The sequence below is a fragment of the Dinoponera quadriceps genome, unplaced genomic scaffold, assembly GCF_001313825.1.
Source record: "Dinoponera quadriceps isolate SergipeBrazil2010 unplaced genomic scaffold, ASM131382v1 scaffold405, whole genome shotgun sequence".
Lineage (NCBI taxonomy): Eukaryota > Metazoa > Arthropoda > Insecta > Hymenoptera > Formicidae > Dinoponera > Dinoponera quadriceps.
In genome coordinates this window covers 691354-713532 of record NW_014554754.1, presented here as the reverse complement: position 1 = coordinate 713532, position 22179 = coordinate 691354, and the positions used below count along the sequence as shown (strand labels likewise).

Below are 22179 nucleotides of genomic sequence, written 5' to 3'. Positions count from 1 at the left end.
ACACAAAGAGCCTGGAATCCGACCAGAATCTGTGAAAACTTTTGCGAAGCACAAACGAATTGTGAAATAAATCGATTTGCATTAATATTCCTCCTTCCTATTCATATAAAATTGAAACATTATTCTCCGGGAATTGGAAATTAATATATTTTTCCTCTTTCTTTAAGGAGCTATTCTGCCTTGTTGGGTAAAATTGAGTCATCGTAGTTCATTCTGTGGAGAAATATGTCTTATAAGCACGCCAAATCCAAAAGCAATATCTTGAGGATTTTTAATAATCATTTCCGCAAACTTGAGAAGTGTAGTTTCGTGAACAATGAGTTTAAAATGTTATATTACGTTATTTTATGTTTAACTATTAGATTTGGATTGCTTACATCTAATCAGCTATTCAGAAGTCATAGAACACGCCCTCTGTCAGTTCGAATAAATTTTGCTCAGTAATTTTTTCGTTCTCACAAACCATTACAGTCTACCGTAAGTTCGTAAGCTTCGATACTCGACAGCCTTCAATCGTTCTACGTCGCGCTGATCGACGAATACTTTGACTTAATGAGTAATTATCCCCAACATTTCCGTGATTTTTAATAAAATTGAATATCTTTCACTTAAAATGTAAATTGCTGAGAAAACAGCAATTTCTATAATTTTCGATGCAGACAAAATATCTTTCGGAATAAATTACCACAGCATTGAGTCTGTCATTGTTGGATAAAAGGACATACGATATAATATTTACGTATGTATATATGTGTATGTATAGAGATAGTCAAAAGGAAAGATAATTATTTAGCGGTTTTAAGCCGAGACAGAATGCTGGAGGAGCTTCTCGCGCCGCTTCGGTTTTTGCAACTTTGACAAATATTCTAACTTACATTTTCTACTTTACGAGTGTATTTTTAGAGCTTCAGACTTGAAACATGTAAAAAAAATCGATCTTTCCAACCCAACAAGGTAGAATATCTCCTTAAGAGAAACTGTAACACATTTCTTTTTCTTTCAAATAATAAGAATATAATCTGTGATATATATATACAAGTCATTCTTGTAACTATATTATCTAATAGTAATTTAATAATATATACATATATTTTCTTAAATATATATTGTAATAACTATAACAACAATGCTATTCAGAATAAGTTTATATTCAAAATAAGTGGTATCCCCTACCATCCCTGAGAGAGTGACGTATAGTTACAGGAATCGCTCTGTGTATACATCCGTTAATTCTATCTTTTAAAAAATACCAGGATACGTTGGAAAATATAGGGATATAGGTGGTTCACCAAAGGACTTACTTAAAAATATTTCTTTATTCTCTCCAAGAAACATGCACGTCGTCCGTTCGGTACCTCTGAACGCAGGTGGTTTCATCCCATGACGTACCACCCCCGTGTTTATACTGGAGTAAGCCGGCGACCGCGATCATAACGCCATTGTCTATGCAAAAACGCTCGTCCGTCGCGTAAAGAGTCGCGTTCCTTTCTTTGCACATAACACCCATCATTTCCTGCAGTCTCTCATTGCAACCCACGCCGCCCACGATCAGCACTTCGTTCGATCTCACGTGTGCCATCGCGCGCTCTGCAATATTACATCGGAGTAAGCAAACAAGAAGAATGCAAGACAAAATCGTTGATTCTCAAGCAGTTACCTGTGATTTCAATGAGCATGGCAAACACTGTCTCCTGCAGTGAAAAACACAAGTCTTCAGGAGTAAATGCTTTTGCATCCAACCAATCAGAAAGATGTTCCTCTATGTGACTTAAGATGCCGGAGAATGACACATCCATTCCTTTCACCACATAAGGCAGTGGTGCCAGTTTCTCACCCCTTTCCACAGCCAAAAAAGTTGAGGGTTAAATTATAAAATCCCTGATGAAATGACAATAGAATACAAAAATTCACTTACTTCTTAGCCAATTGTTCTATGTTGTATCCAGGACTGGGATCGTTCGAGAGCTTAAGCAGTCTCGCAAACCTGTCCAGGCAATTGCCTACCGCTATGTCAATAGTTTCACCGAAAATGCGATACTTTTGTCTGGAGTACGCGATGATTTGAGTGTTCCCACCGGACACATAGAGAACGGTAGGATTATCGCTGCCAGTGATCAAACGTCCCATCTCAATATGACCGATGCAATGATTGACCGCAACTATCGGCTTATCATACAACTGGGCGACAGTCCTGGCCACTAAAGCTGCAACCGTGAGCGGTGCTCCCATTCCCGGTCCCTTCGTGTAGCAGATTACGTCCACATCCAACAAGGTAACCTTCGCATCGTCCAAGGCTTCTTGCAGAACATCCAGCACATGCTTCCTGTGATGCTGTGCCGTTTCCCGAGGCAAGAAACCTAACGGAGCAAGCAATATGTAAGTCACCCAATTTACTGGATCGATACGTCTGTCTTAATATCGCTCGAACTTCCGCGAATTCAACAAAGATCTGAGAAACTTAACACTGTCAAAACAAAACGAGCCAATGAGAGAGAGAAAGAGGTTACCTTCTCCCGGTGGGGTCACATAAGTACGCCGCACGTTCGACAGCACTTCCTGATCGCGGATCACTCCCACGCCCAATTTGTTCGCGCTGCTCTCGAACCCAACGACGATCATTTCCGAAGTTTCCTATGTACCGTTTCAGAACGCAAGAACGTGAAACATTCAAACTAGAACGTAGCCGTTCGTTCAAGGCTCGCGCTACTGCGCACGCGCATGACCCGTCCGTCCTGCCGGGAGAAACAACGGCGCCATCTGCCCGATGTTTCCATCCGGTCGAGCCGTCAGGAGAGGAACGCCTCTTGTAACGGGGCCCTTTAGGCACGTACCCGATGTGACGCGGAAGTGAATCGCCGAGACGCAAGTGCAAGAAAATGCAAGTTTTCGGGCCGCCGCGTTAAACAAAGTGAGTGTCCGTCCGTCCCGCTGGATATACGCGGGCGCCGCCGAGAGTATTGTCCGGATCGCGCGAGGCTACATGGCCGATCGATTTTCAGAGCTATTACGAACGCCGTCGCGCGCGCGTGAGAACGGGACGGTGAAAGAAAAAAAAAGAAAGAAAGAAACACCGGGGTCGTGTCGGTCGCGCGTTTCCTGTCGGACGGACGCGCAAGTCGCGACGAAGAACGCGGTTACGCGAGAAAAGCCGAGAGAACCGCCCGCACCGGAATTCCGGCGCTCGCCCCGTTAATTCGGAGTTCTGTGACGACGCATTAAGTAAGAGGTCGATGCTAGAGGGAATGAGATAGAGATATATTTAGAGAGAGAGAGAGAGAGAGGGAGCGAGAGCGAGAAAGAAAGAAAGAAAGAAAGAGAGAGCGAGCGAGCGAGCGAGTGAGGGAGCGGCAGCTGTGCGCGACGTGTGTACGCAGCAAGTGGAAAGAGAGAAAGAGAGAGAGAAAGAAGGCGTTAGAGGGCGAGAGGAGAAGAGGTGAGAAAGAGAGGGAGAATGGGAGGCGAGAAGGAGGCGCCGTCGACCTTCGCTTTTACGAAACGGTGGAGCGAAGGAGGCGGACGAGCGGCCGCGCGCGCGCTTATACCGGTTCCACGGACACACTCTCTCTCCTCGAGCGGTTCTCCCGTGGCGTCTCCCGTCGACGCCTCGCGCTCATCGTGCTCGCCCCGGGTGTCGTCGTACGGTTAACGGCGCCTCCTGAGCGCGCGTCGCGTTACCGGAACACGCTTCGGTTGTTGTTGTTGTTGACACGTGGGCTTTGACAGAAGCCGTGCCGTGGCGAATGTCGCGTCGCGAGTGGCCGCGCGAGTTGCCGACGCGTGTCGCAGTGCGTCCTGGCGTCCGCGCGAGGAGGCGACGTCGACCTCGCGGGAAAGTGACATCGTTTCCGTTTATACCGTGTGACCGACCGATCGGCCGGTCGGCTTAATGTCGAAATGCTAAGTTGGGCGCACGCGCGCGGCGCGTTACACACGCGATAGAGTGCGCCGCGTTTAACGACGACGATGAGCGGTCGTATTGCGAGCGCGTCGTCGTCGCCGGTACTCCGGGCTCGCGATCCGAACGCTCTCCGGCTCGCGCTCGAACATCCCCGCCGGTCGGGATGTTCCCCCGGGAGCTCTCTCGCGCGTCTCCTCGCGCCCGGAGGAAATATAAGTCGGTTCACGCGTCCGCGAGACGCTCGTGGATCCACGCGCTCTGGAACGTGCGGTGAGTGCGGCCGATATGGTAAGGCGTCGCGTGCGACGGCGGCGGTTGTTGTTGTTGTTGCCCGCTTCTCGCGGCGAAGACGAAAATTACGTTGCACAATGTGTGGGACTGCCGCCCGCGGGACGAATCGGATTCACGTGAGAAAAGAAAAAGTACCTCTTAAGAAAAAAAATATATAAAATATATATATATATATATATAAAACACGAACAAACGAAAAAAAAAACACGAAAACGCAAAAGCGCACTTTAGAGAAAGCTAAAAAAAAACTTTAACGTCTCTCCCGAGACCCACCCAGAGCCGACGCTTGTACCGGATTTGTGACGTGTAGAATTTTTCACCTAGGCCAGTCGACCCTAAGGACGAGTGCTTCTGATTCTCTCTTCTCCTCGCGTTCGCGGCGTTCGTCGTATAATCCTTTTGGTCGCAACATTATCTATCGAAGATTAACATTATTGACACGGCTCCACAGGTGTGTCTGGATTGTCCAATCGTCTTCTGCTATTACCAAGCAGAAGATCTGCAAGATCAGTCTTCCGTTACACTTGTATCTTAAGGTAAGCTTCGCTTTGTTGTGTCACTACAGCTTGCCACTGCACGATTGTCCCTTTGCACGCACACATACAAGCATATATGCGCACATGCATGCATGCAAGATGGGAAACGAGATGAGCTGATCGAATATTCCCTCCGACAGGCAGAATGTCGCGAGATTACGAGAGCAGGAGAAGAGGCGGCAGTGGCAGCAGCTCCAGCAGATTACGAATGGACACGAGTGTCTCGCAGCCGAGGCCGCACGGCGAGAGCTCCAGTAAGCGCAAGGAGATCGACAATGTGATGCGAAAGGCGCGCGAGTCGCAGTCGAGCTACTGGAACAAGAAGCTACTGGAGGCGGAAGAGCGCGATCCGAACCGGTGGCGTCACAGCGGCTACAAGGAGCTCTACGTAGGCGGTACCGGCGAGCCCAGCGGCAGGGGACACCCGAGGAGTCCGAGGAGCCCCAGACCGCGCAGCCCGCACAGTCCGCGACCGCGCAGTCCGCGCGCGGCCCGAAGTCGCTCTCCGCGAGAGCGCTCTTCCCGCGAGCACAACCGGAGCAGACCGGCCGCGCGCAGCCCGAGCACGGGCAGCACCTGCTCCGACAGATCGTGTTCCGTCTGTTCGCCGAAAGAACGACGACGCGTCGTCCCGCCGTCACGCTCGCGCTCGCGCTCGGTCACGCCGGTGCGCAGCAGGCCGCACCCGAAGGAAGTGGTGCCGTCGAGCTCGCGCGCCCTGCCGCCGCGCACCCGGCCGAGATCGCCGCCGCTCCCGCGTCCGCGTACACCGCCGCCGGCGCCGCAGCCGCCGTCGTCGCGTCATCAGAAGGATTACAAGACCTTGAAGGAGAAGGAGGCCAAGGCCCGGCGCAAGGAGAAACACCACAGCAGACTGCCCGAGGACCCGCGAGTCCCAGAGCCCATCCCACTGGTAAAACGACCGTTTGTCTCTCTGCTAATATCTTCTATGTTCTAATACCGACGTCGCGAAGACACACGAAAGGTGATACTTGTGGGTCCTCCTCCTAGAGGAAGGGAGCGAGTCTTAATGGTGGAACCGGATATGAAAATTTACCCGATCTGACGGTAACTTACTCGGTGAATTGCCCGGTAATTTTGAAAAGTTGGTAAAATGATGATTTAGAGAAGAGAAATTACAGAAGTGAAAAAGTGATTTGATGTAAAGCTCGAAAGGAGCATTTGAGATGAACAAAACGTTTGATGTAACTCATATTTTTTATAAAATATTTTGGTATTTTATATTGATATACTATATATAGTGTATAGTAATTGGGGAATTAGGTACATAGGGACTAGAGAAACTTTGAAAAAAATTGTTTTTATCAGGACTTTCCAAAAAAGATGTGATAGATATTTTTTAGTTTTAGGTTGATATTCTTAAATCATTTTTACTGAAAAGTGTCTTTAAAAATTAGAAGCCACCTAATTGGTTGAAAAATCATTTAAGACACTAATCATTTAAGACACTTTTATCGACAAAGGTAAATTGAGAATGCGGGCCTATATCTATATTTTTCGTATCATTATATCTTATAAAGTTTATAGCATTTTCGTTTATTATCTTGCTGTCTCAACTAAACTGTAATATATAATTGAAAATTTTAGGAATAATTTTATAAGGAACAAAAATGAAGACACTTAAAACTTTAATTCCTTCGAAAGGTTGTAAATAGTTTCCTTAATCTGAAAGACATTTCAGAGATTATCATAGACGTAGGTTTGGTGAAAATACAATATATTTGTGCGAGAAACTATCAAAAACAACGCATTTCAGAAAAATTACCTGCAAATTGCTATCTTACCCTAATTTTACAGTAATCGTCACTTTGAATCTAACGGTAATTTTACATCTCTAGGCGTAACGATTGTTTCGAATAATAAGTGAAAACGAGAAATGTTACAGAGAATTTTATCGTGATTGATCATTTCTGGTATGTCTGCTCGGTCAATCATATCTTGTATCGAGAGTAAAATTCCTTTAAAATTGCGTAGATGCGTAAACCAGTAAAGGTAGAAAAGACACACTCGTCTCATGGAGCACCGCAAATGATGCGACCGCCACCGGAATCTTCACCCAGCGATGACAGCGACAGTTCATCAACTACGTCCCACGTCGGGCCACCGAGGATGACATTGTCCGAACGGTATTTCGCGAAACTCAACTACTACTGTCGATCAATCGATAAACGTGTAACCAAGAGTGGTGATTCGACAAGTTTCTCTTTCGCGATGTTTCACCAGGCTAAAGTTATTGGAAGTAAACGTTAACCGATGAAGTTCCCCATCATATTTTCTCTCTTCGCTAGATTTCTTCGTTCGAAAATCAATCCAGATAACATTAAGATTTCTTTTAGACAATAAGATGTCTAAGGAACGTCTTTGAGACATACTGTGTTGTTTTGGAAGCTAGAAAGAGATATTACAAACAAGCTCTTGCTAGTAAAATCTTCATCGGCCTTTTGTGGAAGCGCTTGGTTTGCTTATATAAATTTACAGTGTCTTTTATTTTTAGTGCTGTCTTTTTTTACTACCCGTGAACTTGGGTCTTTCGAGATTACGGATAACGGAATATGCAGTTAATTTCAGACGCTACGAATTAATGATTTTTCGAAGGACCTTAGCAGAGTGGCTGACTTACCATTAGTTTAACAATGTTTTATGCCTAAAGTATATGTCTTAAGTAACATACAATAACTATCTTGTGTCTGAAATCTTAAACCAAGAAATCCTTCTGTGTGCGATTGATAAAAATCCACCGTACGATAAAAAAAGATGATAATTTAGAAAGATTTAAGACACAGAGCCTTGTTTTTAAAATTAAAAGTCAGCCTTTCTGCTAAGATCCTAACAGTCATAAATAACAAACAAACATTTTGTAAAACCTTTACTATTCACTAGTTAATATCCATGGGTAATATCCGTGAATATAATCCCGAGACTCGGATACCCAAATCCTTAAGTATCAGAGTATTATCGAAATATTAAGATTATACTGACAACACTGATTTCTCTTGCCCTTAGATTCGGCAAAATGGCGCAGTGGAGCGTGGACCGCAGGGATATGGAAAATATGCGCATCACAAAAGACGGTGAGAATGCGATGAAGGTCGTCATAGAGGGTGAGGAGAGGATCGCCCGGTTGGGTTACGATTCGCCGCCGCCTGGACATTATCCCGAGTCGCTTTTGGCCCAAGGGCCGAGAGGCCTTGAGTGCTGGGACGATGTTCGCGTGCGTTACGATTATTACAAAGCCAGAGGGTACCTCCGCGACCTCACCCTCGATGACTACATCAAATGGGAGGAATGGTGGTACAAGTATCAGGAGTGGTTGGAAGCTGAACGCTTTTACGAACAGTGGGCCTCTTCGAATCGTCCGTCCGGCAGCAGTCGCAAGAGACGAGGACGGCGCAACAACAATGCTCACTAATGAACACGCAAATCGATTTTGGAGTCACATTCGACTTACCGACGATGTCATTTATAAAATGTACTGAGATATCTGTTGTGCTTATTATAAGGATACCGAAGGTGTATACACACTTTCTTGCATACTATATGCATCGTAATAAAAAAAAATATAATTGTTCCACAAAAGCATTTGTTTTGATAGTCTGTATTAATCCGGTTTCAGAAACTCTGCTCTCTTGGCCGAAATGTCTGTGCAATGTACAAGTTTGTGCTTTTCCGCCTCCAATATCTAAACATTCGATCTGCACGCTTAATGAATACTCCCGTATAAGCGCGTAATATTTCTAGAATATTATATATTTCTAGAATATTATTCAATATTAAAATAATATTCTATTTATTATTACGAATAATATTCGTACAGCAGGCGTCACGTGTCATTTGTGACACTTATTGTTGTGGAAGCATACTTTGGCAAATCTCAAGCGCAGAACAATATAAATATACAATTGATTAAAATTTCCTACGATTTTCAATATTACGTATGATGTGTAAGATGAAAATCATATAACAAGTAATATTACAGTATATTCAAGTAGCACAAAATATTCTACAAATATTCTTACAAAATTATATAAAATCATGTATGAATTTTGCCCATATATGTAGTTACATATATAATTATATATGATCATACATGCTGTATGAAAAAAAATTATACTTTGATTTAATTAAATGTTGATATCATGTGCTGTCAGAAGCAGAAATAGTCAGAAGCATTTATTTCGATTGTATTTACATATATTTGCATATAATTTGTAAGCAACAGAATTTTTTCGTTGTGAATATATATGATTATATATAGTCCTACATATGGGCAAATTTACATATGCAATCTCTTTTTTTCCCAGGTATGTGTAAGTGTTTTCAACATATCCTATAAATGCACAAATATTCATAACAAGTATTCATAGAACATTTGTAGAACATTTCTGTATTTGGGTATGTGACGGGCATGCGTGTGAGTACGTGTCTGAAAGATAAGAGAGAAGCAAGGTTAAAAGTTATCTCCTATATCCTCCCTGTACAGAACGTATCGAGCAAATGAAACAAAATCATTCCGACGATCCAGATCCACGATCCGCAGTTTAAAGGAAATTCGACGGTAAATTATTTACTAAGATCATGTCGACAGGCAAAATTATAAAAAAAATAATTTGTACCGCAAAGTGTCCGGTACCAATTGGACCATACAGGTAAGTTTATAGCTCCAGTTTTTCTCCTCTTTCCCTTTTAATCATAAAGTTATTTTTAAATGTATCTTACCAGCTGGATTTTATTGAGTCGAACAAGAGATAGTCGCAAATTCGCACCAAGTAAAAAGTCTGATAATTTTTTATGCATTTCTTCCTACAGTCAAGCAGTCTTGGTAGATCGCACTCTGTATCTGTCTGGAATGCTCGGTATAGATCCCAAAACAAATAAGCTCGTCGATGGAGGTGCCACAGCTCAGGCTAGGCAAGCTCTTGTTAACATGAGAAATGTCTTAGAAGAAGCTGGATCCAGTTGTGAGAAAGGTTGAGTCAATTATTATTATGAAATCCTATTTGGACTACTTGATTTTATTGATCATTACAGGCTTGACTCGTTTGCTCTTTGCTTAAGTATTATAAGATCCATCCCTTTTAAATTATGTCATATGTTATGCTTTTGGTAATAAAGATGCAATAAGTATACTTATTTAAAGATTGGAGAAGAAGAAAAGCTAAAGGCGTTAAAAAATTTAAAAAGAAAAGATCTACGACATATGATAGAACCATATTAAGCTCAATTAATATCCCTCGTCAAATATTTCTCAGCTTTGTTCTTTATATCGCTTTTCGTCCTTTACAGTTGTAAAAACGACTATTCTGTTAAATGATATGAATGACTTTGGTGGAATAAATGAGGTTTACAAAGAATGTAAGTAACTTAATATGTGCTTATCTTTTGACATATTTTTTTTTGTTTCAATAGTGATTTTACACTTATATAACTACTATTTGTCCTTTATTTATAGTTTTCACTGCGAATTATCCAAGTAGGACCACATACCAAGTTGCCAAATTGCCTTTGGTAAGATAAAAGTGTTGTTAACAATTTATCACAAATGCGAATAAATTTATGCCTGCACCTCAGTGCACATAATTATAAAATCATTTTGGTTCACTTGTTGCAGGGCGCGCAATTCGAAATCGAAGCTATTGCAGTTACTGGTGAAGTCGAGATATTAAAGAACGCCTTGTAAAATAAGAATTTGTACGCTATAACAGTCTTTTGTATCTAAAGAATGTTTGCAATTATATCATAATTATCTTCACAAAAAGAAAAACATCATATACATATAAAAGCTAAGAAATATACCGTGTACGAAAATAAGAGATATTTGTCACAAAAAATTGTTTAACTTGAGGAATGTTATTTGAAGTTACTTTCCAGCAAGAGATGCAAAAGTCTGGTTATATCATCTGTTATCCTTTCCTTTACCAAATGCGAAATAAGGACAAGTGATAATATAATCAAATTTGTGTCGACTTGTGTCTCTTGCTGGGAAGTAACCGACATATAACCAGATTAATGTCGACTTGTGTTTCTTAGAAAGCAACGGTAAGTTCGGCCGATCTACCATTAAGTCAAACTACTCTACGGGAGGAACAGGTGGCGCATCGATCGTCTGTCTTTCGGAGTTCTCTTTGACATCGTGTGAGTCAGAGTCGTCTGCTAACTGAGTAAGCGTTGATATATTCCATTCCATCTTGAAATTCACGGTGCGTTCTTGTAAGAAAAAAAAACTTACACAGAGAGATCATCAAGAGGAACAACGAGCTACAAACATGGTAAGAATAATGGAGAAGCAGTCGATGATTACCGGATGAACGGGAGAAATTTTTCAACGATAATACGAGTTTCTCGGATGTGGTGGTTATGTTTAACGTTTCGGTGATCGGGATGACTTTTCAGTTTCAGTTCGGCTTCAATATGTTCCCAGAGATTCCGCGGCCCTTCAATACCCAGTACAAGTGCTTCTCAGTGTCGATGCTGCCTGGCACTTATCGCCAGGACGTGGAGCGCGGCGGGAAAAGTATGTGAACACTATCAGCAATATGTATTGTGTCCCAATGAGAAAACACGGGAAGGATGCCTCACAAGTTCTTTGTCTCCCTTTCAGTAATCATGCCACCTTCCGCTCTGGAGCAACTCACCAGGCTCAATATCATTTATCCGATGTTGTTTAAACTGACCAACAAGAAAACGAACAGGATCACACACTGCGGTGTGCTGGAGTTTGTCGCTGACGAGGGCAAAGTTTATTTACCGTATTGGGTTAGTAAAAGAAATATCGAATTTCACCTGAAAATAAAAACGGGAGTGTGATCACTTTAGAATCACTTACGTTGTCAATTACAATGAATAGTGATGTCGCCTTTCGAATCAAATTTTACTGCTTCAACTGTTATAAAATAGCCATGAAACTACCACTGTTTCAGGTTAGATCCCATACTTTACTGTGGAAATGACAATGGGTCTGTTCGTTTTCGCTGCACCGCTGAACTAGTGCAATAAGTTCAAGCGAGATAAGTATATGTTTTCTCACTTCAATTTATTGCACTAGTTCAGCGGTGCAGCGAAAACGAACAGACCTAATGTTTAATATTCACCAATAAAAGACAATCATGCAATTCATGCATCGTTCATGTTTGCATTTTGAAGTTCTTTAGTATCAAAGAGCGATTCTTTGTGGAGTAACATGCATGATAATATAACAAATAATAGTGGAAACATTCTTTTATTGTAGATGATGCATAATCTTCTGCTAGAAGAGGGTGAACTGTTGAACGTGGAGAGCGTGTCGCTGCCAGTAGCGACATTCTCACGCTTCCAGCCGCAGTCGGAGGACTTCCTGGACATTACGAATCCAAAAGCGGTGCTAGAGAACGGACTGCGCAGTTTCGCTTGTCTCACCACAGGCGACGTGATCGCGATCAAGTATAATCAAAAGATCTACGAGATGTGCGTCCTAGAGACACGTCCCGGTCCGGCGGTTACCATCATCGAGTGCGATATGAACGTAGAGTTCGCCCCGCCAGTTGGCTACAAGGAACCTGAACGACATATCAAGAAAGACGAGGAGCAGATAGAGGATCTAGCAAATCTGATGCCGGAGCCGCTTGGCTTTGTGCCGTTTAAAGGCGAGGGTGTCAGGTTGGACGGTAAGAAGCGCAAGGATTGGCCGAAGCAGGAAAAAACAGTGACAAAGCCAACCTATGTCCGAGGGATACCCGATTACGACTACCAAATAGGCACGCTAAGGTTCTTACGAAACATGAAGCCAGTGAACAACAAGGAGGTGAATATCGTGTGGGAATTAAACGATGATATATGAAGAACTCGCTTCGAGATTGAGTAATAATTGCCTCTTCGAGTTTTACGCTAGTTTTAAATTATACTGTGTGATCTGAAAAACCGTGATGATATATAATTCAATTATAACATATTAAAAACTATATATATGATCATCCACTTTACAGTAAATTTATTCTGGGAGTATAATCGCAAATATTATTTGTCTTTATAGATAAAGGATACTGACGAATTCAAGGCCTTCACAGGTGAAGGATTCTCCCTGAGGAAGTCGAAAAAATAATAGGAGATAACGTCGATTTTTATTTATTTAAATTTGTATGTAAGTTTGCGAGCGCGTTCATCGGATTGAATGAGTGGTTTTTTGTAAAAAAGTGTTCTACAATGTGTTCCTAGTTTGTTATAAAAAAAAAAAATGACAAAACGACAATCGACATTTTACAGTCATTGACACTACCTAGATACTAATTAATTAGTATCTTCGCGAGGTGACACACATATCTTTACCTCATCACAAATCTTTCTCCAAACAACAGGAACATTGTCTTACTTCTTTACTTAACAAAAAGATTTTAACCGTTTTATAAATTTTTTAATCCTCAACACGCTTAGACTCGCATTGAACTCCTATAAATATTCGCACACTTCTAGATTAAGATGATGCAACATATTAAACATTATACACCTATAAGATAAATTCTATATAGACATATATTTTATACAATATATATTCTATTGAATTTTGTTAAATTACTTATGGCAGTTTCTGAAATTATACTTTAATCTATCAACTCGTTTTTAGATACATGATGACTATTTCTCAAGCAGACTTATTTTTGATATATAATATTGATACATCACTTTATTTACAATTACGTGTTATACGATCCACACTTAAGTGGTAATTAATTATTTAATTAATGCGACGTAAAATGCAAAGTGCGTAAGTTGCGGGAATTGCACGTTCATACGCATAGTCGCACTTTTTTTTTATCCCGGGTATAATTTATAATCGAAATATCCTGGAGATTCCAGTGCTTCTAACTCTTCTTATACTCAATTCTTTCCACTTTGACTTCGTCTCCAACCAGCTGGTACACGTAAGTAACAACTGTCGAGCTTTGAATGTCCATTAACACAAATGATGGAATGACGGATCTAAATAAATAAAAAAGATCACAGTTTAATATAGTTGTGTTCTCTACTAAACAAACATACATGTGCAATCTTTTCAAACAGTTTCTATATTTTTCTTTTAGACTTACGTATCCAGAGGATTGTAAGCCCCAGTAGCTGAACCAGGATTAATGTAGAACTTATTTTCATGCTCATACGCCTCGAATTTATGTGTGTGTCCAGATATTAAAATGTCAACATCCAATTGTCTCTGTATTAGTGCCAGGGATTCAGGATCACCCCATGGCACCACTTGATGTCCATGGGAAAGTCCTATTCTAAACTGGCCTACTGTGACCACTTTCTGTTCTGGATAATTCAAATTCTGCAGCAAGCAAAATTCTATACGTATTACACATATGTATATATGTTAATATCTTGCATAATTTTCTGATGATTTAAGATATTTCTTAAACAATTCTGTTTTCTTAAACTATTCAGCTTTGATTATATACTCGATATATAATCATATTCAATTGCAATATTTGTTATTTTAAATATTTTCTACACAGAAAGAGAATCTTCATAGACACTTGTATAATTGAAAGATATCGTTGGAATGAGACATGTACCTCATCGAAATCTCCTCTAACTACATGTACATCACTGGCTAATGTCTTGAGGTAATCGTAAGATTCCTTCGTACAGAGATTGCCAGTGCATAAAATATGCTGTATTCTGCCTGGTACCAGCAGCTTCTTGAATTTGCTTGGCAGGCTGCTACACCTGTGCGGAATGTGTAGATCACCCAGTACTAAAACAAGCTAAAACAAACTCCACTTTCGAATAACCCTGCCTTCAATTTCAACACGATTACAGAAATTTTCAAAATCATACTACGTAATTTACATCTTTGAAATAGATATGTTTAATCAGTGTTGTGATTACGTGTGAAGAAAACTATAACCTGTCAAATTTTATTTGTAAATAGTAAATATTTAAATATCACTGAAGTATTAAAAGAAATTATTCTGATAATAAGGGATTTAACGATTTCCCGATAATAATATCACAAATACTATCAAATATAACACGTTACATATACATTTCACTGAAGTAGTTTTCTCCTATATTGAAAGATTTTCTAGGTTAGATTATTAACGGCATGGAAACGGATTAATTAAGAATGTTAACATGTTGATATTGCATCACTCACCATGATTTTCTTAAAAGAATCCTAACAATAATATATCTTGATATATGTAAGATCTTAATATGAATTAATTTCTATGTATATACACACAATGAACCGCAAGGGGCGAAAACGTCAAACCAATTCTCTCTCTCTCTCTCTCTTTCTCTCAATAATGACTCAGTAATGATAGGAGTCCCAACAAGAGTCCCCAACATCAGTCGACCAATCAGAGCAAAGTTGAGTTTAGTAAACTTTATTTTGAATGGCCAGATTTCTATCCAATCTCAATCCTACTCCGTAGTCTCAGCCCGTATCAGACCACGGATTGAAGATTGAGATTGATTTAAATTTGACCAACCAATACAAAGTTAACTAAACTCTGGTTTAGTGAAATTTAGTGAACTTGGCGCTAATTTGTGTTAAATTTCAACTCAATTTCCAATCCGTAGTCTGATACGAGCGAGAAGATCCCTATTGTCCACGTTGCAATTGATCACCACCAATCACAACCAGCCGTGATTTAGCGATTTTCTAGTGTCGTCCAATGTAGCCTGTGGCCAATAAAAACGCTCACGCTGCCCTAACCTCAATGGGAGAAATGTTTGTGCGCGTGTTACGGCTTCTGCCCACAAGACGCGGCAACGCTTGCCGCGCGGGGGAAGTTCGCGCGGTAGCCAATAAACTTCTAGTTTTTATTGAAACACGGCATATTGATTGGCTACTTATTAATATTGATATTATATAACTTAGTTTCGTATATTATTGTAATATAATTATATTATATACTTGTTATATTATTTTGTTATTAGCTAGTAATGACATTATATTATATATAATGACGTTGTATCGTGCATCGCGCTGTTGGAGCTATTAAACATTTTGAATTTCATTGAGGTATATACCAGGTGTAGAAGTATGAAACCGGAATTTCCCTATAGATGGTGCTAGCAATCAGTTTAGGGACCGTAAGACCGCTTCTGCAGCGCCATCATCTCCCTCTAACAGCTGACGAAGATTTTCAACTCAAGTTCCATACACCGGTATATTTTTCTATAACCTTAAACATGTCGAGTTTTGTGCCTACGAACTACGATTTGCGGACAGCATTGGTTTTTTGTTATCATTTGAAGAAAACTGCTGCGCATCGAATGCTTGTCGAAGCTTATGGTGAACATGCTCTTGGTAAAACACAGTGTTTCGAGTGGTTCAAAAAATTCAAAAGTGGTGATTTTGACGTGAGAAACGAAGAGCGTGGGAAACCACCGAAAAAGTTCGCAGACAACGAATTGCAAGCCTTATTGGATGAAGATGATACTCAAACTCAACAAGAACTCGCGGATCAATTGAATGTGACGCAGAAAGGTGTCTCAATTCGTTTGAAAGCTATGGGAAAGATTCAGAAAGTGGGGGAAAATGAGTTCCGCATGAACTGAATGAAAGACAGCAAGAAAATTGAAAAACCACTTGTGAAATGCTGCTCGACAGATACAAAAGAAAGTCCATCGTATCATGACAGGTGATGAAAAATGGATATATTTTGAGAATCCTAAGCGTCAGAAATCATGGGTGAATCCAGGCGAACCATCGACATCCACTGCAATCGCTTTGGAAAGAAGACAATGCTCTGTGTTTGGTGGGATCAGAAGGGTGTAATCTATTATGAGCTGCTAAAACCTGGTGAAACCGTTAACACTGATCGCTACCAACAGCAAATGATCGATTTAAATCGCGTGAAAAACGACCGGAATATGGAAAAAGGCAACACAAAGTCATTTTGCTCCATGATAATGCCCCATCACACACAGCAAAACGGGTCAGGGAAACGATCGAGGCGTTCAGTTGGGAAATACTAACGCATGCGGCTTATTCTCCAGACTTGGCTCCGTCCGATTATCATCTATTCGCATCAATGGGACACGCTCTCGCTGAACAACGCTTCAATTCGTATGAAAATGTACGAAAATGGCTCGATAGCTGGTTCCCTTCAAAAGAAGAAGTGTTTTTTTGGCGTGGCATTCATAAACTGCCGGAGAGGTAGGAAAAATGTATAAATAGCAATGGACATTATTTTGAATAAAATATTTTTTATCATTTTCAAACAACAGACGTGTAATTTTTACAAAAAAATTCCGGTTTCATACTTCTACACCTGGTATATGTTTAACCCGTCAATTCCCAATGCACCCTCCAGGTGGCACAATATTTTTGATTTATAAACCATCGAAATAACACTGCTAACCTATAACATAGCTCTAAGTGTTCAGTTTAGATACTAGTGACTCTAAAACAAGTTGTCAACACTGAATAAAAGCGATACATAAGCGAAAAATAACCTTCCAAACATTATCATTATCACTTTTCTGAAACACTCAAAACCTATAAATTTGGTTTCCCTAAGTTCCAAAACATGAGATTTCCTAAGAGGAAACAGAAATTTCTGGTTTCAATTCATTTGGGAACTGACGGGTTAAGTGTTTGTTTTTATCAAAATCAAAGGTTACAGAAGGACATGGAAATCTTGAAGATTGAATTATATAGTATTTGCCACAGGCATTGTTTATTTTCAATATTTTTAACTTTATTAAAAGCCCTTATTACAAATTTTTATTATTACATAATCCTTTATTAATTTATATTAATAATATATAATTTGTTCCCTCATGGTATTCACTTATTTTACTTATTTATTTGCTTATAATATGTATTACGTGTTTACTTTAGGGGGGGCCCCATTGTCCACATAGGTGTTTGGTTAATTTAATATTATAAAATTTTCTAATTGGTGATTCAGCGGAAAGATTCTAGGCATCGGCCAATTGTGCGTGGATGGCCGCGTTCTGCGGAACGTTTAGTTTGCAACTGTTGGAAGTTTCATGTGTTGACATTGGATTATTCCTATAGATCTAAAAGAAGCTGAGATTGAAAATAATTCAGTCTCAGCTCAGAAAACTTCCAGTTGCAAATTAAACATTCTGCTGAACGCGGCCGATAAGTGCTATCCATAGACATATAATAACTGGATCGCGTGGTCTCAACATCTTCTTTTGTTTAAACACATCAGAAAGAAATAGAAAAAGATAGTTACTGTGCGGGTACCAGTCCGTCTTTTTCTAAAGACATATAGTGGGATAAAAAATCCTTAAATAGTGGGGCTGAAATCCCCACTCCATACATTATCAGACGAAGACAGAATGGTACCCGTACAGCAACTATCTTTTTCTAATATTTGACGACTCTTCGGTTGAATGCGCAGTCTAGTTATTATAAATCTATGGTGCTATCGCAATGTGCGCTAATAGGGCCCTCCCTTTAAATATACACGGTGTTGAAAAACTGCGTTCGACTTATAAAATTTCTTTTGTTAATAATTTTTAAATAAAACGTTTATTAAAAAGTAATAAGGCTCTCACGATACACTATCAAAAAGAGATACAACAAAAAGGCATGTGCAAGCCGACGCTGAGTATTATAATATGCAATAAGAATAAAAATACTAAAAATCGTAAATGTTACAACATTAGATCAACAAATGTTTCGGTCTTTTAAAATAAGCAATGAACGCCGACCAAAAAAAAACCTTTTGGAAATTATTCAGAGCAGTGTCCTTGTTAACACATGTGAAATTCAGAGATACCGAAAGCAGCACCAGTAATCTGCATATTTACTGGCTGATTCCATCAGGTAGGGAACTGGCAATCAAAAACCGCGACGCAGTTGTATTTTTCTCTTTAAGTAGGACTCTACTTCACATACATCAGAAGTCACTAAACTCTGCAATGGATTTATAATCATGCCACATTCATCAATGATCTCGGCAATCTTAAACTTGTTTATAGGTTCGTTGGAGGCAATAACCGAGATATCTCCAAAGACCTTTATATGTACAGGTAAACAAAAGAAATTATGAGTTGTGTTCCAAGCATATGTCAAGAATATATAGTTGACTATACTAGCAATCAACTGTGTAAAGTACGAATCATTTGGAATACCCGCACTTTTTTTTAATTTTCTTCCGTTTGGGAATAGTAATTTAGTTTCAATAAAGTACTCCTGTAAATACTCCCATACGCGATATAGTTGTCGTGCATATGGTATACCATAATATTTGTATTCAGCGAAATCAATATTTTGTAGCAAAATCATAAACGCATATTCAATAAGTTGATGAGAAACAGTCTTGTCGAAATCAGAGAAACTGAAGCATCCAAAATATTTGCAACCTTTGTCACGACAGAGCTTCGTTGCATCATCACAGAATATGTCATATCCATAAGCTAACACAGTGGTCTCTTGGGTAAAACCTTCTATCAGAGGCAATGCAAATTGCGCCTCAGCAAAAGTAATAGTAGCAGGGTATTCATAGACAGCGCAAATTTTACAAACGTCAATATCAATCATGCGATCTCGGTATGATACTTTACAATGAGGGGGATCTATTTTCTTATTCCTTTTAACATTATGCCAAAAGCTTCGTATTGAACGACGCGCTTCTGGACAATCCATCACTTCACCTTTGGTACGGTAACGAGACCATGGAACCCCGGGTGGTAATTGCCGAATATCCAATTTTATCAAATCTTTTAAAAGGATGTCATTTAAATGAATAGGATTTATATTTTGTTTTAATTTAAAATCTTCAAAAGCGCTTAGAACGGCATTTCTAAAATACTTTTTATCCAGGATCATCTTGTTCTTACCTAACTCAAGCATATCACGTTCTACAAGGTCAGAAAGCTTTGATCTTAGCTTGAAATGCATTGATTTGAATGGCAAGTCAGGACGTTTCCCTTTTGGAAGAGTTTCAACATCTGGTGAGAATCTTGAAGAGCTGGGAAGTGTCTCAGATCCTTGTGTATTAATTGGCTTCTTCATGGTTGCGATTAACAGGTGAAATAAATTAGCTCTCTCTCTCTCTCTCACTCACTCTTACAGTAATGTTTCTACGAGTCCCATTAAGGAGGATTCTCAATACCAGTATCCGATTAGCATGATGTGGTAACGAAATATGCGTATTGCCGAAATAATACAACTTCAGGTTTCGAAGGCACGTCAACACGGACTCAGGTTTCGAAGGCACATGCGCAGTTCCGAACCGCCGATTTGCCTCGTCACTATTAAATCGGCTAAGCAGCACAATATCCGACTGTACAATAGCGGAGAGAAAAGTTGTAACACTTTTCTGAATAGCAACTGTTCAAGTTGCCAAATCAAAATTATGCCTGTTTGTCAACTTTTTAGCACAAAGCTTTCAAATTTCTCCGTCTTTGATAACACTTCATCAAGTCGATATAATTTCTCACCAACTGTTCTGCACTTCTAATTTTGAAAGTGTAATTTTTCCCTGCTTCGGATCGGCCGTGAAACACGAGATCGAGCCCAAGGATGCCGCGGGACTGTCCGGCGCGAGATAGCGTGTTGTTTGCGGGTGTAAGTGACGGAGAAAGAAGGAGAAAATGTCTATTTTAGTTTCACCAGGCTGATCGCAAACTTTTTTTTATCGTCGAGGCACAAGTCGGCTGCGTGTACTGACAATGCGACCGACTCCGTGTGCAGAACGCACAACAAATCTTGTTGACGTACTCGAACGGCTCGCCACGGGGATTTCCGCGACGGAGATCTCGCCGACCTGAACGCCCACCGGACGGAGATCTTCTTTGTGAACGACGAGTATCCTGCCGCAGTGACAGGAATACAAGAGGCGAAGTGAACTCGGCTGTTGGTATCTGGTCGCCAGCGATCGCTCGACGTAAAAGCGCACAGAACTACACTCGACAGGAAGTCCGAAGTACATAGAGTCAACGCGAGTCGACGAGCTGCACTTGCACGTAATTAACAAGATATAGATGTGCTTCCACTGCGCGCGTGCGGGGCAAGGCGCGAGAGTCCACGGGAGACCGTCTACAAATTCGAATACAGAGATCAGCAGAAGGTCGCACAGCCGCTTGAAAAGAAAATGAAATGAATATTCCGTGAATATTATTCACCTTGATTCACACTCGTCCACACTCGTCGCGAGTATGAATCCCAGTGAAACAAAAAATGATCTGAGGAGAATCTGAACCGTTTGCGTGTAACTAGGTCTGTTCGTTTTCTCTGCACCGCTGAACTAGTGCAATAAGTTGAAGTGAGAAAACATATACTTGTCTCGCTTCAACTTATTGCACTAATTCAGCGGTGCAGCGAAAACGAACAGACCTACTGATGTACGAAATATGACCTAAACGAAATACGACACGAACTTCAGACTGTGACTGTAACCGCGATTGTAACTGCGTCCCATGGTACGCATTTTTCCCGCGTAACGCGTGACTAATTAATTGCGACGTTTGATATTTCTGTTGGAAAACTTCTAAAAGAATAGAAAAATATAATTGGTTACACGGAAAGAAACGTGGCGCGGGGCACTATAGCCTGACTGGCCGAAAAAAGAAAACAGAAAGTTAACGAAATAGTTCATCAAGTGCAACTACGAGGAATGGACTTGATTTGCAAATAAAGATGTGACTAACTTGACGTTGACTTGTGTTATTTAACTTGGTTAGTATGACTGACGACTTATTATTGAGTCATTCCATGACCTTAGTTGCTATTATTAGATCTCATCTTGCTAGATCTTCCACTACATGAAATCCCACTATATAAAAATCATCATACACACGTTTTACTTATGCTACAATTATTTTTTTATTTAACTATCACGATAAATTTTATATTAAAGAGAATTGAAGAAAAACTAATATATATATAATACATTTATATACGTTTATATTTAATACATTTTATATTAAATTTTTTCTTAATATTTAATATTAAAAGAAAATGAGCACGGGCACGTTCGAACTCTTTCTAATTTTTCAATTCTATTTCTAGCCTTGATACCTTTGTCCATCGATTTGTCAAATGAAGATAAAGAAAAAAAAAAAACAAGCAAAAAGACATAATTAATATAATCGTAATATTCGGAGCAAAGGAGTACATATAAATGCAGTTTAACAATCATTGCAAAATTTATTTAACGCCACTCTCCAAAGTACACGATATATGCGGTTTGCCCGCGATATGTATTGCTAATTTATAATAAAATCTGTAGTTATTACTAATAACTTATCTCAGTGCAGTCATATTTTCGTTATAAAAAAATTGAGTCGGTTTGTGCAACGCGCGCACTTGCTCCTAATGAAGTATAAAATAACTACAGACTGACGTGTAAAAGCGATCGAGTAAAATACTTTATAAAATATAAACAAGAATCGGTACGTCTCTCTCTTTTTCAATGTCTCGGCTCCTCCGACTTTCGCAATACTTCTTCAAGAATCGTTTGAGCATAAATT

The 22179-nt window shown here is 40.0% G+C and overlaps 6 protein-coding genes and 1 long non-coding RNA gene across 12 annotated transcripts; 4 read left to right on the top strand and 3 right to left on the bottom strand.

Moving 5' to 3' along the window:
* Positions 1-1297: 1297 nt before the first annotated feature.
* On the bottom strand, positions 1298-2641 carry LOC106741293 (probable tRNA N6-adenosine threonylcarbamoyltransferase). The gene is made up of 4 exons (XM_014613108.1): positions 2508-2641; positions 1916-2357; positions 1658-1836; positions 1298-1587 (listed from the first exon to the last, which is right to left on the bottom strand). The coding sequence occupies exons 1-4, from the start codon at positions 2617-2619 to the stop codon at positions 1316-1318; spliced, it is 1005 nt and encodes a 334-aa protein (XP_014468594.1). The 5' UTR covers positions 2620-2641; the 3' UTR covers positions 1298-1315.
* Positions 2642-2764: 123 nt separating this feature from the next.
* Positions 2765-4369, top strand: LOC106741279 (RNA-binding protein 25-like). The gene is made up of 2 exons (XM_014613091.1): positions 2765-2847; positions 3264-4369. The coding sequence occupies exons 1-2, from the start codon at positions 2765-2767 to the stop codon at positions 3718-3720; spliced, it is 540 nt and encodes a 179-aa protein (XP_014468577.1). The 3' UTR covers positions 3721-4369.
* LOC106741291 (serine/arginine repetitive matrix protein 1) lies at positions 2823-8322 on the top strand. Its single transcript, XM_014613106.1, has 5 exons — positions 2823-2908; positions 4641-4725; positions 4866-5638; positions 6721-6872; positions 7750-8322. Exons 3-5 carry the CDS (start codon positions 4871-4873, stop codon positions 8153-8155), a joined length of 1326 nt encoding a protein of 441 aa, XP_014468592.1. The 5' UTR covers positions 2823-2908; positions 4641-4725; positions 4866-4870; the 3' UTR covers positions 8156-8322.
* An 830-nt stretch (positions 8323-9152) lies between these two features.
* On the top strand, positions 9153-12967 carry LOC106741520 (ubiquitin fusion degradation protein 1 homolog). Its single transcript, XM_014613638.1, has 8 exons — positions 9153-9392; positions 9553-9713; positions 10030-10098; positions 10196-10251; positions 11137-11257; positions 11345-11499; positions 11972-12523; positions 12752-12967. The coding sequence occupies exons 1-8, from the start codon at positions 9322-9324 to the stop codon at positions 12818-12820; spliced, it is 1254 nt and encodes a 417-aa protein (XP_014469124.1). The 5' UTR covers positions 9153-9321; the 3' UTR covers positions 12821-12967.
* On the bottom strand, positions 12828-15008 carry LOC106741519 (vacuolar protein sorting-associated protein 29). Its single transcript, XM_014613637.1, has 4 exons — positions 14870-15008; positions 14286-14477; positions 13803-14038; positions 12828-13695 (listed from the first exon to the last, which is right to left on the bottom strand). Exons 1-4 carry the CDS (start codon positions 14870-14872, stop codon positions 13578-13580), a joined length of 549 nt encoding a protein of 182 aa, XP_014469123.1. The 5' UTR covers positions 14873-15008; the 3' UTR covers positions 12828-13577.
* Positions 15009-17468: 2460 nt separating this feature from the next.
* LOC106741364 lies at positions 17469-21487 on the bottom strand. Of its 6 annotated transcripts, none has more exons than XM_014613278.1 (3): positions 21358-21487; positions 20833-20903; positions 17469-20746 (listed from the first exon to the last, which is right to left on the bottom strand). In XM_014613278.1, exon 3 carries the CDS (start codon positions 19718-19720, stop codon positions 18545-18547), a length of 1176 nt encoding a protein of 391 aa, XP_014468764.1. In that variant the 5' UTR covers positions 19721-20746; positions 20833-20903; positions 21358-21487; the 3' UTR covers positions 17469-18544. The 6 variants fall into 6 exon arrangements, with proteins under 6 accessions (XP_014468764.1, XP_014468762.1, XP_014468760.1 ...); XM_014613276.1 differs by lacking the exon at positions 21358-21487 and adding an exon at positions 21228-21334; XM_014613274.1 differs by lacking the exon at positions 21358-21487 and adding an exon at positions 21088-21312.
* LOC106741365 lies at positions 21298-22167 on the top strand. Its single transcript, XR_001374172.1, has 2 exons — positions 21298-21385; positions 21719-22167. It is a non-coding gene; the product is annotated as an uncharacterized LOC106741365 (long non-coding RNA).
* Positions 22168-22179: the final 12 nt, after the last annotated feature.

What these genes read in the sequence shown, in the direction of transcription:
- LOC106741293 (XM_014613108.1), bottom strand. Translation starts at nt 2,619, where the DNA reads ATGATCGTCGTTGGGTTCGAGAGCAGCGCGAACAAATTGGGCGTGGGA. An exon ending in ATAGAACAATTGGCTAAGAA is followed by an intron (nt 1,837 to 1,915) that starts GTAAGTGAATTT and finishes GGCTGTGGAAAG; the next exon opens with GGGTGAGAAACTGGCACCAC. An exon ending in CATGCTCATTGAAATCACAG is followed by an intron (nt 1,588 to 1,657) that starts GTAACTGCTTGA and finishes GTAATATTGCAG; the next exon opens with AGCGCGCGATGGCACACGTG.
- LOC106741279 (XM_014613091.1), top strand. Translation starts at nt 2,765, where the DNA reads ATGTTTCCATCCGGTCGAGCCGTCAGGAGAGGAACGCCTCTTGTAACG. An exon ending in GTACCCGATGTGACGCGGAA is followed by an intron (nt 2,848 to 3,263) that starts GTGAATCGCCGA and finishes AGATATATTTAG; the next exon opens with AGAGAGAGAGAGAGAGAGGG.
- LOC106741291 (XM_014613106.1), top strand. Translation starts at nt 4,871, where the DNA reads ATGTCGCGAGATTACGAGAGCAGGAGAAGAGGCGGCAGTGGCAGCAGC. An exon ending in TCCCAGAGCCCATCCCACTG is followed by an intron (nt 5,639 to 6,720) that starts GTAAAACGACCG and finishes AAAATTGCGTAG; the next exon opens with ATGCGTAAACCAGTAAAGGT. An exon ending in AGGATGACATTGTCCGAACG is followed by an intron (nt 6,873 to 7,749) that starts GTATTTCGCGAA and finishes TCTTGCCCTTAG; the next exon opens with ATTCGGCAAAATGGCGCAGT.
- LOC106741520 (XM_014613638.1), top strand. Translation starts at nt 9,322, where the DNA reads ATGTCGACAGGCAAAATTATAAAAAAAATAATTTGTACCGCAAAGTGT. An exon ending in AAATGAGGTTTACAAAGAAT is followed by an intron (nt 10,099 to 10,195) that starts GTAAGTAACTTA and finishes CTTTATTTATAG; the next exon opens with TTTTCACTGCGAATTATCCA. An exon ending in AGCCAGTGAACAACAAGGAG is followed by an intron (nt 12,524 to 12,751) that starts GTGAATATCGTG and finishes TTGTCTTTATAG; the next exon opens with ATAAAGGATACTGACGAATT.
- LOC106741519 (XM_014613637.1), bottom strand. An exon ending in TTAGAGGAGATTTCGATGAG is followed by an intron (nt 14,039 to 14,285) that starts GTACATGTCTCA and finishes TGCTTGCTGCAG; the next exon opens with AATTTGAATTATCCAGAACA. An exon ending in GCTTACAATCCTCTGGATAC is followed by an intron (nt 13,696 to 13,802) that starts GTAAGTCTAAAA and finishes TTATTTATTTAG; the next exon opens with ATCCGTCATTCCATCATTTG.
- LOC106741364 (XM_014613277.1), bottom strand. Translation starts at nt 19,720, where the DNA reads ATGAAGAAGCCAATTAATACACAAGGATCTGAGACACTTCCCAGCTCT.